Source organism: Phacochoerus africanus, chromosome 16, assembly GCF_016906955.1.
Source record: "Phacochoerus africanus isolate WHEZ1 chromosome 16, ROS_Pafr_v1, whole genome shotgun sequence".
Classification (NCBI taxonomy): Eukaryota; Metazoa; Chordata; class Mammalia; order Artiodactyla; family Suidae; genus Phacochoerus; species Phacochoerus africanus.
Window position 1 is genome coordinate 28,926,515 of NC_062559.1, and position 15,313 is coordinate 28,941,827.

The 15,313-nt window shown below is 45.4% G+C and overlaps 1 protein-coding gene across 2 annotated transcripts in view; it reads left to right on the top strand.

Moving 5' to 3' along the window:
• Window positions 1-15,313, top strand: part of WNT2 (Wnt family member 2) — a 48,684-nt gene that overhangs the window by 22,657 nt on the left and 10,714 nt on the right. For both annotated transcript variants that reach the window (XM_047763631.1, XM_047763630.1), the window contains exon 4: window positions 2,813-3,077. In XM_047763631.1, coding sequence (XP_047619587.1) covers window positions 2,813-3,077 — 265 coding nt within the window. The remainder of the gene's footprint in view (window positions 1-2,812; window positions 3,078-15,313) is intronic.

A 15,313-nucleotide genomic window follows, 5' to 3' on the forward strand; every position in this document is an offset into this window, starting at 1 on the left:
AGATAACTTCTTACATCACATTGGCCCAAATTGAATCACCACGTGCCCTCTGCGAAAAATAAATCAGTGGCAGGACAGTGAACTTACTGTTACTGATTTGGGCTGCTCTGGGTCAGAGAGAGGCTGGGCCACTTTGGAGGCACATGGCTGCCCAACACCTTAGCAAAATTTAGGCAGGATGGAGGGAGTGGCCACCGCCAGTCAATAGTGAATGGTGGTGGTGACCAACATTGGGTTCCATGGCCATGTGTATCTTTATAAGGGAAATACAGAAGGTGTATTTAAGTTCCACTTTTCCAATTAATATGCAAACCCTTCGGTTAATCATATAAAAATACCAAGTTTGAACTTTGCAACCTGGAAACGTAATATTACACAGAGAGGGAAGTAATATTTCCCGCCACTTTCAAAGTTAGGAGTATTACTTATAATAGTCCAGCTTTTAAAGGAACAAGCTCTGAGGAATGAGCATTTGTAATTGATGCCTAAGTGCTTGGCATAGGGTGAGTTCTGTGTGGCTCCCTCAAGATCTGAGGATAGAAAGTTCTGGACAGGTGACCCAGGTGGGGCAGAATGGGTTAGACAAGGTGACTCTCCTAGGGGTGTGCATGTGGCAGAGGCCAGCTGTGCGGGCCACCCAGGGAGCCTCATACCAAACACTTGGAGTATAAAGACAGAGCAGTGTGGGGGCACCCAGGGAATATAGTTCCAGAAAAAAGTGTTCATTACAAGACATCCTTGAAAGATGCCCAGATCCCCGTAACCTGGAGGACCAGACTGATGACATTTCATGGTTCAAGGCCTGAGTGGGGAAGGGTATGAGAGAATCCATGGCTTTGGAGCCACTGTGTGGTCTTGGCTCCTTTAGTGCTAGAAGGCTTTTGTGGAACTGACTTTCTGGAATGCTGAACATTTCTGCACACTTGATTCTATTATAGCCTTGATTGGAAACTGAGTCTGTGGAAGAGGCAAAACCAGCGGGGAGTTACCTGGGGTGAGGCCCTGGGGGGTGGGGGGGAGAGGCAGCCTGGAATAGTGGTTTCTGGGGACAGGGGGGTGATGGGGTAGAGGAAGGGGGAGCTAGGGTACTGCTGGGAGCTCCACCTGGGCTGCTGGCTGGAGCCACCCACCCATATCCCACACCTGGAATCTCAGGGAGTAGGCAGAGCAGGGTTCAAACCAGCACCTCCAAGCTCTTGAAATAGGTCTCTCAATGTGTTACCCTAAGAATTTTGTTCCCTGTACCACCTTGGAAAATGTCATCAAAGGGTTTCGCTCCCCCTCTGCCTGTGCCCCCCACTCCAGATACCCTCTGTCTGGGACAGGCAAATAGGATGGGCCCCTCAGAAGGCAGGTTTCTCCTCCTCCGCTCCATGATGGAGCTGAGGACAAAAAGAGTAGCCTTGGTGACATTTCCAAGGCTGGTCTCTCCCAAGCCTTTCTGAGCGTCGCAGATCTTTGGGTATCTGATTGGGGTGCAGGGGGGTGTGTTGGCTAATCATCAGTCATGACTTCCCATGAATAACCAAAAGCTCTTAAAAAATTATAACAATTTGGAAAATGGATTAACCTAACATGAGAATAGTTCAGCCTTTTGGCGGAAGGGAAAAAAATGACAATTGTGCAAATATTGAATCGTATGAAAAAGGGAAAACAGGTATGTTTTTAGTCAAGAAACATGTTCCTGGAAAATATTTCGAAGAAATCCATTGATGTGCAGGTCCTGTGCATGAGAAAGGCTTCAGAGTCTGGATTGACATCTGGGCATTCCACGCCCTGGCCCAGGAGCCTGGACAAATCATTTTACTTCACCGATCCTTAGTCTCCTCCTCTGTGAAATGGGAGAGCAGCAGCTTGGGATGAGTGCTGAGAATGCTCTTCCCTTGGGGACCCAAGGAGAACTGGGCCCAGGCAGAAGAACTCACAAAATCACTTTGGAGATGGCACAGGTGTACTGACTAATCCCCAAACTAAAGCAGAAGTTTCCCTGGACAGTTTTAGCATTCCCTGGAGCCCTTCCCTGTTCACGGGTTCACAGTCCATGCAAGAGGGACCACTGCGTTGGGAGCCGGCTGAGTCGGGCTTGTCCTGCCTGCCTTTGCTTCCTCTCCATGAAAGAATAGAGCCAGCTCAGCCCTGTTATCTAAGCAGAATAACCCGGCCAGAGTTGAGTGATAATCGCCCAAATTTAATGTCACCCTCGGGGTCACCAACTGACTTTCCAGTGTACCCTGACTCTGTCCCACACCAGCTTTAACCTCTGTGAGTCTTGCTCTTCAATCACCTGCAAAATAAATACTGTAGCACAGGACCGTTCTGAAGTTCGAGGTCATCCAGAGAGAGTGTAGAAAGCATCAGTTCAATGCCCGGAACACAGAAAGCTCCTCAGAGATAGGAACAGTTGCATTTCTGAAAGGAAATGGGCTTAGCAATTACTTTCTTAATTTGAGTGATAGGATACGTTTTCAATATAGTAAAGCTATATTTATTTTGAAAATACTCTACTTCATTCCCTCAATCTTCAAACTGGTCCCACCCCAATAAATTCAAATTAGTGAGGCTTTCCTTCCAGCCTTAGGGAAGCGGGATTCACAGTCAGGCGCCGCCCCTCCCCCTTCCCCTCACTGCCGCACCTGCTGCTGTCAGTGTTGTGTGGCCGAAGTGACCAGCAAGTGACCCTGACATCTCCCAGTCCTGAGCCCCAGGATCCTGGGTCTTCAGTCACTTCTGATTGCACAGAGGGAAGGAAAGTGGCAGCGTTTGTCACATTCTGGAGTCTGCCTGTCCTGAATTTGTCCATGTCCTCCCACAGGCTGTAAAGCGGTTCCTGAAACAGGAGTGCAAGTGCCACGGCGTGAGCGGCTCCTGTACCCTGAGGACCTGCTGGCTGGCCATGGCCGACTTCAGGAAAACAGGCGATTATCTCTGGAGGAAGTACAACGGGGCCATCCAGGTTGTCATGAATCAGGATGGCACGGGTTTCACTGTGGCTAACAAGAGGTTTAAAAGGCCCACGAAAAATGACCTCGTATATTTTGAGAATTCTCCAGACTACTGTATCAGGGACCGAGATGCAGGTAAGTGAAAACACTTTATTCACAGCACCCAATTCTTCTAACAATCAGCAGTCTGCAGTTTAAATGCAGTTCTGTATTTTCAGCCCACCAGTCCTGAAAGTGCAGCATGCTGCCTTCAGACTTAAAGCTCAGGTTCCTTATAATTCACATCGAAAATGCACAGAGTTCTCCTAAGCACCTGGAAAAACAGGTTGATAATGTCAGATTCTGGAGACACGGGAACCCAGCAAGAGTGTACATGATAACAAGTCAACATATGTAGCAAAACTCTTCAGCCTGGACAGAACTCTAGTTCGTGGGTTAATGCCCACAATGTGTATCAACCCTGCATCTTTCCTGTGATCCTGATGCTAAGAGGACAGCTTTGCAGTGTCTCTTCCCCCTTTAGGCCCCACCTCTGTGCCTACAGAAGAGGGTCCCAGGCTTTACAGTAACCCTCTTCTGAAATTCACCATACTTCACATTCCCTGGCTCTTTCCAATATGCTCAGAAGTTGCCAAATACTTGAAAGCAAGAATTCATCCCCACTGGCTCAGCTGTCGGCAAGCAGTGGATGAGGGCTGCGTAAGAGGCACTTCGTTTATTGCAACCACACCCTTCTCTTGCCCATGGCGCCTCCTCTGTCCTGAACTCACTCAAGGGGCAGCTTCATCAGCCCCAGCAGAGCTGTTGCCACCTGTGGGTTTGGTACATGTGCTTTTCTCTACCTCTCGCCCCTCCTGGTCAGCATTGAACTCCAGGCTTAGCAAGGCATGTGCAAAGACTGGTACACAATGAGAATGAGTACAAGTCTCAGTGGAGAGGAGGTGATGGGAAGCCCACAGCCACCTTGGCTCAAGCCAACTTCTCAGACTTAGTAGAAAGCAAGGGAATTCATTACCAGGAAAAACATCCTCAAATTCAAATTCTGAGTTTATTTTTCATTCCAAAGTAATTGCAAAGGAAGCAGTAAAACAGTACAGACATCAGCAGCTCCTAACAGGATTGACCGAGAGGCATGATGACCAGGGGATGTCACAAGAAGTTCAAAGCCTCTTCTTTGTCCCCAAGTGGTTGAACTTCCTTCCTGGTGTGATGAGCTAGTGCTTTGCAGCCCCGGAGCAAGTTTGTACATGCTGCCTCTGGATTCATAACTGCTGAGTGAAAGGGCCAGATGCTGTGCCCTGCTGCATTCCTCACGTGCTTTGTGACTTCTAACGAGTCATCCTACCTGTCAGGTCCACCGACTCCCCAAGAAACCTGTGCTTTGATACAGGATTGTTCCAGAGATCTGGGTCCCCCTCTGCCATTACCTGTCGGTTCCTCAGAAAGGCGTGGGGATAATGACATCAGGATCAGTTTGGGAACTATGTATTGACTCCTGTGTGCCAGGTACTGGGCTAAGACCATTGCACACATGGTCTTATTTAATCCTTAGAGCCGCCCTGTGACATCAGTGCATTGGAACTGATTACTGGGAAAAAAAAAAAAAATTAAGAGGAGGGTGGCTCCTTGTTGATCAACACCAAGCAAGAACCAAATTTGCATCTTATTTTTTGAGGTTAGATAAGCGGCCCGGGATATCGTCATCCCTGTTGTGCAGATGAGAGATGTGAATGACCAGCTCAAGATCTCACTGGTGGCGGAGGGGACATGGTGTCCAGCGGTCTAACCCCACAGTCTGCGCTTCTCATTCTGACACTAAAATCTGTCCCTACCTTTTCCCCAGGGCAGGCAAGTAAAAGGCCTGGGAAAAGCTGAAAGCTTTCAAATGTAAGAGAACCTGCTTCCCCATCTTTTCTAGTTTTTTTGGATTGAAGCAGTTTGCACAGTGAAGCAAACAGTTAGGCTCAATGATCATTTAACTGCCTCGTAGATAGTCACAAAAATAAAGACTTTACTTTCTTTTCCCCAAAGGGGAGATTCTGGTTTGAATCCCTGCTGCCTCTTCAGGAGACTAAGTTACTCTTGCATCTTTTGCTTTTTCTATCCCTATCTCAGAATGCAATTCTTTTCCTAGATCCTAATAGAGCAAATGCCTCTGCAGCACCTACCACATGTTTGGGCTTGATCTTCATTCTCGCATTGAGTAAGGGGGGGAATGCTGTTATCCCACTTCAATGGGAGAGGTAACTGGGGCTCTGCCAGACAGGTTATGGATTTTGCCTAAGGACTTTCAGTTGGTAAAAGGCAGAGCAGGCACTTGAATCCGAGTCTCTCCAGCCTTGTAACCATTTTACCCTGCCTCCAAATGCACCAGCCACAGAGCATACTGCTGTAGGCGTGGACTTTCTGAGAAGCTATATAATTTTTTAACTTTCTTAATTTATTTCTGTTCTATTTTATGCTCATTTTAGCTTTTCTGACTTAGATGTGAATTTGGTTCTGGGTTGGTGTTAATTAAACAGGAGCCGCCTTGTTTTTTCACTTTTTTAAGTTGCCAGTTCCATTGTTTTAGATCAGATTTCCACTGAAATTCCTAGATTATTCATAAACTGTGTGAACTATACTTAATGCTGTATTTAGCTGAGCCTAGAAAAATGCCAAAGTCACCCATAAAAACCTGCACTATTTCTTTTGAATTCTGCTTGCCATCAGATAATTATTTTAGTGAAAATAGGATTCAGGGCATTTGATATCATGTAGGCAAAAATTTGGATTGTTGACAGTATTTTTTTTCATTGTTCATGTTTGGACGAAATGGGCATGTATGAGATGCAGATTTTCCCTGGCACAGTCTCCTTCATCCCACCCAGCTGCCAGGGGCCTTGCGTTTATCTCCACCAAGACGGGGCTTTCTCCTGGGCACTTTCTACTGGAAACTTCTGCAGTATGCACGCTAGCGAGTCAGTCAAATTTTGTGGTTCTGAATCTTCCTAGAGTAGCTCCTAACTTCTGGCTGTGGAGGCTGGGACGTTTGACAGAATCTGAGGCCTGTGGGAAGGCGAGATTCCTGCATCTTCCTCAGTGGCGTTTTTTCTGGGTTCTGTGTCCTCACCTGGGTCAGTGCTAACATCCCCTGGTGTGTGTGAAAGAAGCACCCAGCAGGCACAGTTACACAGCCAGGACACCACTAAGGGAGGCTCTTCCTTCACTAGGATCAGGAAGGGCCTGTGGTCTGGTCAGTGGAACGTGCTCAGAATGGGTTCCCATCAGAGGTATTCAGGCTCTAAAATAAGTCTGAAGTTTGCAATAAAATTTAAATCAAGTAACACTTTTTTCCACTTTCTCTGTTAAACTCGATATTAGCTTTTCCCTAGATTGCATCTGAAACCACTCACTCTGCTGTGCTGTGGTTATTTTAGTTTTTGTTTTTTGGTTTTTTTAAATACATATCATGTACATTTACTATTCAACTGATTGGGTGCCTTCTCCTTGCCAGCACTTGGAAAAGCAGTGCTGGTGAGCAGTGGGGTCAAGCAGGAGATATTTGGAATTAACAGACTCTACTCTTGCTGGTCAGCACCTGCTTCCTATTCAGATTTGCTCATAATCTGACCAAAGTGAGCTGGCCTGTTTTGTCGATTCAGTTTGTGGAGTGGATAAAAGTTTACGGGTCTAGTCCTCTATTTTCCAAAGTGAAGGTCTCTTCAGAACTATTGAATGAGAATCAGAGGGGTTTTCCCTGAGATTCTGGATGCTGTTTAAACTCAAGTACATCATAGTTTGAAAGATCTATGATATACTAGTCTATGATTCTGGATTCTTCCATGAGCATTAGGTAAGAAGAAACCTAGAAAGTTTTTTTTTTTTAAATACCTGATCTCTAACAAAGAAAAAAAAAATATTTTGTTTAGTTTTTTAATTTGAGGAGCACATGCGGGTATTCTTGCACATTAAGGCCCCCAAACGCTCTGAAACCCTCTTTTACCTTGAGTAGCACAGGCACATGATTTCAGCCATCAGAGCTTCCACTGGAATTAGCTTGATGGACATCCTCAAGTCAGCCCTTCACAGAAGTCCTGAAATAATGATACCAGGACTAGTGAATTTTGGTGAGAAGAGTTGCAGAAGGATGAGTCAAGACCCTGGGGTATTCCTAGGTGAGGACAGACCTAGCAGACTCAGACCCTGGGCTATAAGCCTCTTGTGCATATTCTCTTCTCCACAAGCAGTAGCTTCCATTTATAGAGGAGGAAACTGAGGCTCTGAAAAGCTAACTTGCCCAAGATTTGTGTGGCCTGTAAAAGGGAAACCAAACAAATAATAATCAAACCAAAAATCTACACTTTTGGAGTTCCTGCCATAGCTCAGCGGTAGGAAACCCAACTAGTATCCAGGAGGACATGGGTTCGATCCGTGGCCTCGCTCAGTGAGTTAAGGATCTGACATTGCCCTGAACTGGGGTGTAGGTTACATTGGTGGCTCAGATCCCATAGAGTTCTGTGGCTGTGGCTGTGGCGTAGGCCAGCAGCTACAGCTCTGGTTCGACCCCTAGCCTGGGAACTTGCATATGCCACAGGTATGGCCTTAAAAATCAAAACAAAAACAAACTACACTTTTTCCTCACTTCTTGAAATAGGGGAAGGGTCATGACTGGGGGGCTGTGTAATAATGAGGCAGCACAATGATGCATAATGAATGGGATGAGGTGCCCACTAAGCAGAGAGGTGGAAGGTGAGAACACTCAGCTCAGGTTGCCTGGAAGCCCCTTTGAATTACAAGCCCTTCCAGTCTTCGAGAGTGTTCCTGTCTTGAATTGTTCCTAAGAAATGATAAGCTCAAAAACTGATTAAGGAAGATTTTCTTATGGCGACAACAACAACAAAAGACATTTTCCCCTAGACTTCAGCTGCAGAAGGTGCGTGCTCTGAGGTTCGGCTATAAATACTCCCCAGAGATTCGAATAGGTACAGCCCCCGTGTGATGCGGTGCATGTGACACTTTGCAGGCCAAACTGGAGGCCAGATCTAGGAAGGAGGCTTTCTAGGATGGGTGGTTCTGTGGTTATCTACTCTGGTTATTGCCCCAGGCATCTGTAAATCAAAGGAGCCCTTAAGTTAGAGATAGATGCATCTCTAAGGAAGGAATGCTGCTGTCCTCTGCAGAGAAGCGTCTGCACCTAATCACGGGCCACTCTCACTGGTTATTTTGTAAAACCCCTGACCTGGGCCAGAGGTCACCCTGGGGTCTCCCCTCCAACTGTAGAACACAAGCAACCCTCCACCTCTTCTCCAGTCAAGTTCAAAAAGCAAATGGAGTTCAACGGTTGTTTAGCTTAGTTGCTGAAAGCCTGGTACAGGTTTCCCTTGCAGTCTGGAAGCAGAGGTTTCCTATGAACCATTTCGTAAGCCGAAATGGCACGAAGCAAAGAAGCAATTACTTTAGGACACATCTTGCTAACGGATGCACAAAATAAATCAAGATAAAGCACAGATGCTCGCAGACCCTGTTCAAAGCGATGGCGCCTTGGTGCTGAGACGCTGAGTGTAGTTCCTGGCGAAGGAACTCGGCGGGGCCCCTCTTGCTGCTTAGGGTATGCGCTGCCTCCACAACGACTCCTGCAAAAACAAACACTGAACGCTATTTTCACTCTTCACCTTTTTTTGGGAAAGCAAAAATTCTCTTCGGATTTCTTCTAGTTAGCAAAAACAGGTACTAAAGCAGGTCTTTCGAAAAAGCGACATGCATAAAGTGAACTTTCTCAATCCGGGGATACCTGTCCCTGGCTGACAGCTGCAGGCTGTGGAGGACGTAAGTGTTCAGGTATTGTGCTTTTTACCACATAAATCACATTTAACAAACAGCTCAGAACCCATGGGAACATGACCCCAATCATGGTTTGCAGAGATTGGTGTTCTAGACCTGTCTGGTGGTGTGGTCTGGTTTGCAGAACCTCTGAATGCTGTGCTTGTGACTTGGCTGAAAACAGGGGAATATCATGTCCGCCAGTAGCCCTGGGTAGACCTTATTTTGATACGAAATGTGCACTTCCCACCAGACATCTTAGGTCCCTCATTTCTTCATGGAACAAATATTTATTAAGCCCCTTCTATATGCCAGAAACTACGATAAACCCCAGGAATGCAAAAATGAAGTAGACAGACTTGGTCCTTGCCCTGGTGGCCTCAGAGGCCTCCTGGTCCTTGTAGATGTGCTGGGTGGGGGGCAGGCGGTGGCACGCAGCTGGGGAACCCTGCCTGGACAGGAATGTGATTTTCTTAGCTTTCAGACTTCACTCCATTGCTCCATTATGAGGTCTCACCTTACATTTGTCACTGTGAAAATTAAAGAAGTTATGCATCTCTTTGTTGAGATATATAATAGAAATTTCAAGAACTGATGTCTTAAAAAGTGCTACAACAGGAGAGCATGATAGGAAGAATGCAGTGGTGAGGAATTTTAAGTCACCATTTTCATAGGTAATTATTGATTGTATTGTATAATTAACATGGATTATCCAGCAGATGCTCTTTTCAAGCTCTTAGGGGCATATCATGCAAATGAGCCTGTCCTCCTTGCTAAAACATTGTTTCCTTGACCTCTGAACCACCACATCCTCCCGACTTTTCTCCTGTCTCAAGAGCTAATCTTTCTCAATTTCAGTTGCTCGTGTCTCCTTGTCTACTTCTAACTTCTGAAGATCTTCTGTGCCCGATCCAGGCCCTCCTCTTGTCCCTCTGTGCTTTTTTCCCTGGGTAGCCTCCTCCATTGCTGTGGCTTTAACTGGCAGCCTCATCTCTGTCCTCTCTCCTCATCTGGATCTAACTCCCTGCCTAACAGCTCCACTTGGATGGCTCACATTTTTAGAAACCTGCATCTGTTCAAAACTGAGCTCTGGATTAATCCCATTCCCGAAACCTGCTTTCCTCAGGCTTTCCCTTCTCAGAAAATGGCACAGCCGTCTCCTCTCTTGGTCAAGCCAAAAAGCCACATGTCCTTTGTTACACCGCTTTCTCACTTCCCCATCTGGACCATCACCACCACGTCCTTTTAAAATGTATCAGAGGGAGTTCCCATTGTGGTGCAGTGGAAATGAAACTGACTAGGATCCATGAGGATGTGGGTTCGATCCCTGGCCTCACTTAGTGCATCGGGGATCCAGCTTTTTTTTTTTTTTTTTGTCTTTTTGCCATTTCTTGGGCCGCTCCCTCGGCACATGGAGGTTCCCAGGCTAGAGGTCCAATCGGAGCCATAGCCACCGGCCTACACCAGAGCCACAGCAACTCGGGATCCAAGCCGCGTCTGCAACCTACACCACAGCTCACGGCAACGCCGGATCGTCAACCCACTGAGCAAGGGCAGGGACCGAACCCACAACCTCATGGTTCCTAGTCAGATTCGTCAACCACTGCGCCACGACGGGAACTCCCCAGCTTTGCCATGAGCTGTGGTGTAGGTCGCAGACGCAGCTCGGATCTGTTGCTGTGGCTGTGTCGTAGACTGGCAGCTGTAGCTCCGATTCAACCCCTAGCTTGGGAACTTCCATTTGCCATGGGTGCAGCCCTAAAAAGCAAAATAAACAAACAAACAAATAAATAAAATATATCAAGGATCTCAGAAAGCCTTGTTCTTTCATTCACTGCACGTGCCACAAGTGGTAGTTAATTTGCTACTGGTCTGTCTCAGCAGATTCTGATTCCACGATGGTGGGAACTATATCTGTCTGTTCACCACTGATGCCCTAGCACCTGGTATTTAAACATGTGTTGAATTAATGGAAAGTTATAAACAACATAATGTTCATCATATTAGCTGGATTCTTATGTTGGTGCAGTGTCATAGCTTAAAAATAACTTAGTTTCTTTGGCAGGTAATTACTAAGCACGTCTTCACTCATCACTGACTGTAATACACAGCCTATGAAAATTCCCATTTAAGCTGAAGTGTTAAATGGAGTTTTTCCTCATATTCAAGTGCATTAGTGGGGCATTTACAGAGCTTAAGATGTTGCTGGCTGCCCATTTCCTTGGATGAGATAAAAGGTCTCAAATAAATGCAGCAGCAGACACTGTTGCTTTTAGCTGCCACAAAATGCTCAGTTCTTTTGCTCTTTGGGGGGTCTTTTTCATTTACTGTTATCAGTGGGATTACTGGGCAGTTCATCTGATTCCATTGGTAACATAAGCAAAATACTTTTTACCCCCAGTGCTATTTTATGTTACAGGCATGATCTGTAAATCTGCACTACCTTTTAGAATATAAACTTGCTAGAATTACTATACTTTTAGGATACACTAAAAAGAACGCTAATTTGAATTAATAGTGACAATCAGATTGAATCTGTGAGAATTTTTTAAAAAATTTTCTTCAAAACAATTCAGAAAAAAATTGTATTTTCTTATTTTGAAGTCTTTGACATGATTGTAACTACTGACAACAAAGAATTCACCAAATAGCATTTTTGTTTTTGTTTTTTTTCCCCCTTTGGAAATATAAAAAATTTATTTCTGGAATTCCAGTTGTGGCACAGCAGAAACGAATCTGACTAGTAACCATGAGGTTGTGGGTTCGATCCCTGGCGTCGCTCATTGGGTTAAGGATCTGGTGTTGCCATGAGCTGCGGTGTAGGTCCCAGACGTGGCCTGGATCCTGCATTGTGAGGCTGTGACGTAGGCTGGCAGCTGTAGCTCCGATTAGACCCCTAGCCTGGGAACGAACCTCCATATGCCACGGATGCAGCCCTAAAAAAGCAAAAAAAGAATTTCTAATTACTATGTCAATGTGTTGAAAACAAAGAATGTTAAAGTACTTCAAAAAAATGTATTTGCTTACTTCATTTAAGCTTTCCCTATAAAACCTATTTTGTGCTTGGCGTGGTAAATCTCCTTTTTAAAACGTGCAAACTTCACATTCCTAGGGAAAGTGGCCTTCCTTATAGATTAGGTAGCTTCAGTGTTATCTATTGCTAGCTATTATTGTTTCTGCTGATTACTAATTGGGTAGTCTTGGGAAAATTAACTTCTCTAGGTCTCTTAAGATGTGTGTTTCACCAAGAAATTCCTAAGGTTCCTGTGGTTCAATATATGGATGAATGAACTGCTAATTAATTTTACTCTGCTTGCAGTATTAGAACCTGAACTTTATGCCACAAATTCTCTTCAGTTGTCATTTTGAATTTCTATCATTTAAAACTGTGCCACATTCCTTGTACATGTTCTCTATATATCAAGGGAGATAATTTGAATAGAAACCAGGTTTTTAGTTGGTCTGTTCTCACCAGGGTATCTAGGAACTGGGTGACCCCTCCCTGAAGAAGTCTGCCCTCATTTGACAAGTGAAGGCTGATCTTAATTTTTAAGAAAGTCCTTTTAATATTTAATAAGTCAGGAACTATATGTTGACTGCCTGAGTGCTATGCAGTATATAGAAGGATTATAAGACTTAATCCTGCCCTTGAGGAGCAAGATGCATGAGAAATCATCCAACATTTCACAACAGTGTGTAAGCCCTACTGCCTGACGTGCTGACGTGGTAGGACTTGGGAAGGTGGTCCAGGTGGGCTTGGAGCAGTCAGGGAGCACGCTGTGAAAAGTGCTGAAGTTCAAATCTTGAAGAATGGGGAGACTTTCAGTCTAAAGGAGTGAGAGGACTGTAGGGCAGCAGGTGAGGGTAACTCTTAGGAACAAACAGTCTGCACAGCTGTGACATCAGAAAGTCACTTTGGTGGGACGGTAAGGAGGTGGCCTGATTAGAAGGTACAGGTGGAGGGCAGTGGGAGAGAAACTCAGGCTAGTTAGTGCCAGATATGGAAAGCCTAGAAGAGTCTGACTCCAACAACTTTGCTTCTGGGATAGGATTTGCTCATTTAATGGGACATGCTTTCCTGTGCCAGTCTAACCTTTGCGAGTTATTCATTATGAAAACATTGGAGAAAATCCTCTGCGGTAAGTGGAGAGACAGTCTTTCCTCGCTTCAGCTTTGCAATCCTTGACTCGAGGAAGGGGTGAGCCTTCCAAGCAGACGAATGTGCGGTCTCTAACATTTGCTCTTGAACATTCTTTTCTTCCTTCGATAAATCTGTGTCGTGAATGACAACGTGCAAGTCAACCAGAGGAGAAACAGCCTATTGGATGACGGGCTTAAGTGAATCTTGCTTTATGTCCTAATGGTCAACATATGGGCTTCTGTCAGCCTGGAGTGGCAGGAATTTCCAAAGATGCAGGGCCATCCATAGACAGAGAGAGAGAGAGAGAGAGAGAGAGAGAGAGAGAGAGCAAGCTCCCTTCCTCCAGGTCCCTGAGGTGTGGGTCTGGGAACTATTAGCAAAAGCCCTCCATCCTCCTCTGCTGTCAGGAAGATGCATGTTGGTGGAGACAGAAATGTTTTTGCACGGGGAACCCTGACTCCATTATTAATTTGATGGCTCTGGGGATGGGATGCTGGATTCTGTAAAGTTCCCTGAGCGTGGCCCCACCAAAGGTGCGTGATGTGGTCCCACACGTACACGATTTAGAAACCCCAATTCTTCATTCTTTTTCCCCGTGGATATGTGAGCTCTTGAGTGAGCTGGGGTGAGGAAACACCTGTGGGAGGAGAGAGGTAGATCCTGCTGGAGCCCACACCTTCCCACGGCTACGGACTGCCCAGGTCTTACGGACACTGACTCTAGGCTGATCTGAAGGCAGTGTGGTGTGAAGACGATAGAAGGTTGGGCCCCTGAGCCTGAGTCTGCCACACTCTGCCTGGTGACTGGGGTCTGTACCCAGTCAGGCCGCACATCTGGGCACACTTCACAAACCTAGAGCAAAGAGAAATCAGGGAAAAGAGCTTCCAACTTGTCACTTCTCTTGAGTAAACTGAGTAAATCCAAGTGTAGTAAGCAACAATGCTGTAAAGCACTATCAGGGATCTTTAAAATACACACGTTAGATCTGAGGCATGTTTATCTTTTCAACATATCAATTTGGGAGACTAATATTAGGGCCAATGATCAAAAATATTTTTTTAATTTCTCCTTTGGAGTATTTTTAGATCCAGCCACATAGGCTTTTGTAGACAGGGTATGATGCAAATATTTGACCCATAAAGATCAACTTGGTTTTTAGAAATGGCTCAGAGAATCTTAGAACAAAGTCTGGAGGAGAGATGGGTGAGCGATCAAACTATGTCGTTTCACTTTTGGTGAGATACAAATGAATGCTATGGGCTTTCTGGAACCAGAAAGTTCTGCTCAGAGAGGACTCTTCCCAGAGTCGTTTGTCATGGCCACATCAGTGACATACATTAGAACCCCCTTGAGGGCACACATGTCCTGGAGATGTGTTTCCTGGTATTACAAAGTAATGAGTCTATCTCATTGCTCAAAAGGGTGACGGGAATTCACCAGGAACATTAGTACAGGAAAAACGTGGCATCAGCCTACAAACACTTAATCAGCCTTGTTCACTTTCTCACATAACTTTAGGTGTCTTAATTGTCCACAGCATATCATGTGCTGGAGGAAAGATCTCCTCCAAAAGAGTTACATGTCAGGACCTTTGCAAATTCTTCATTGATAAAATAATGAAGGGAGAGCGAGGGAAATGTGCGAAAGCCCTGATCACGTCCTGTTACACGTGAGCCTGCTTTCGGCGGACAAGAGGCTGAATGTCGCAGCGGTCAGGAGCTCCGTCTCTGGAGTCAGACAAGCCTTCTCCAAATCTTGGCCCTGCCGCCTGCTTGCTGTGTGATCTTGGGCAAGTAACTTAACCTCCCTGACCTTCCATTTCCACATTTTCAAAACAGTACCTACTTTATTACAGCTTGTGAAAATTAAATGAGATAATGGAGGCAAAGGCCTATCACAGGCCTGGCCTGTGTAAGTGATCCATAAACATTGCCCGCCCCCCCCCCCCATGAACAAAAAGGAGAGAAAGAGGATGAAAAAGAAAGGAGAAGAGGAAAAAGAAAGAAGAAGAGGGGGGAAAAAGAGAAGCAAAAGGATGGATAAACTTCAGCTCTATCTGGCTTTGAAAATGTGAAAACTGGCTCTTCTGGGCTTAAGCCTGGTAGGCGTAGCTGGCTTTATTGCCCCAGGGGCTCTTATTGCGGCCTAGACAGTGTCATTAGATCATCTAATGAGTGATTCATTAATTAATAATTTGGTATATTATTTAGGTAAAAGATCTAAAAGTACATGCTCCAAATAGTCAGAACTAAACAAGGTGGCAGACCATAAAACTCAGTGGGTCCTTTTCATAAAGCACATGTGAGCACACACGCGCGCATACACACAGACACACACACACTAATAGTCTTGATTCTTTTGAAGAATAGTGGTGATGTTTTCTGTCTTGGAAAGGCTAATGGGAAGTCCCTGAGACAGTAGAGTCCTA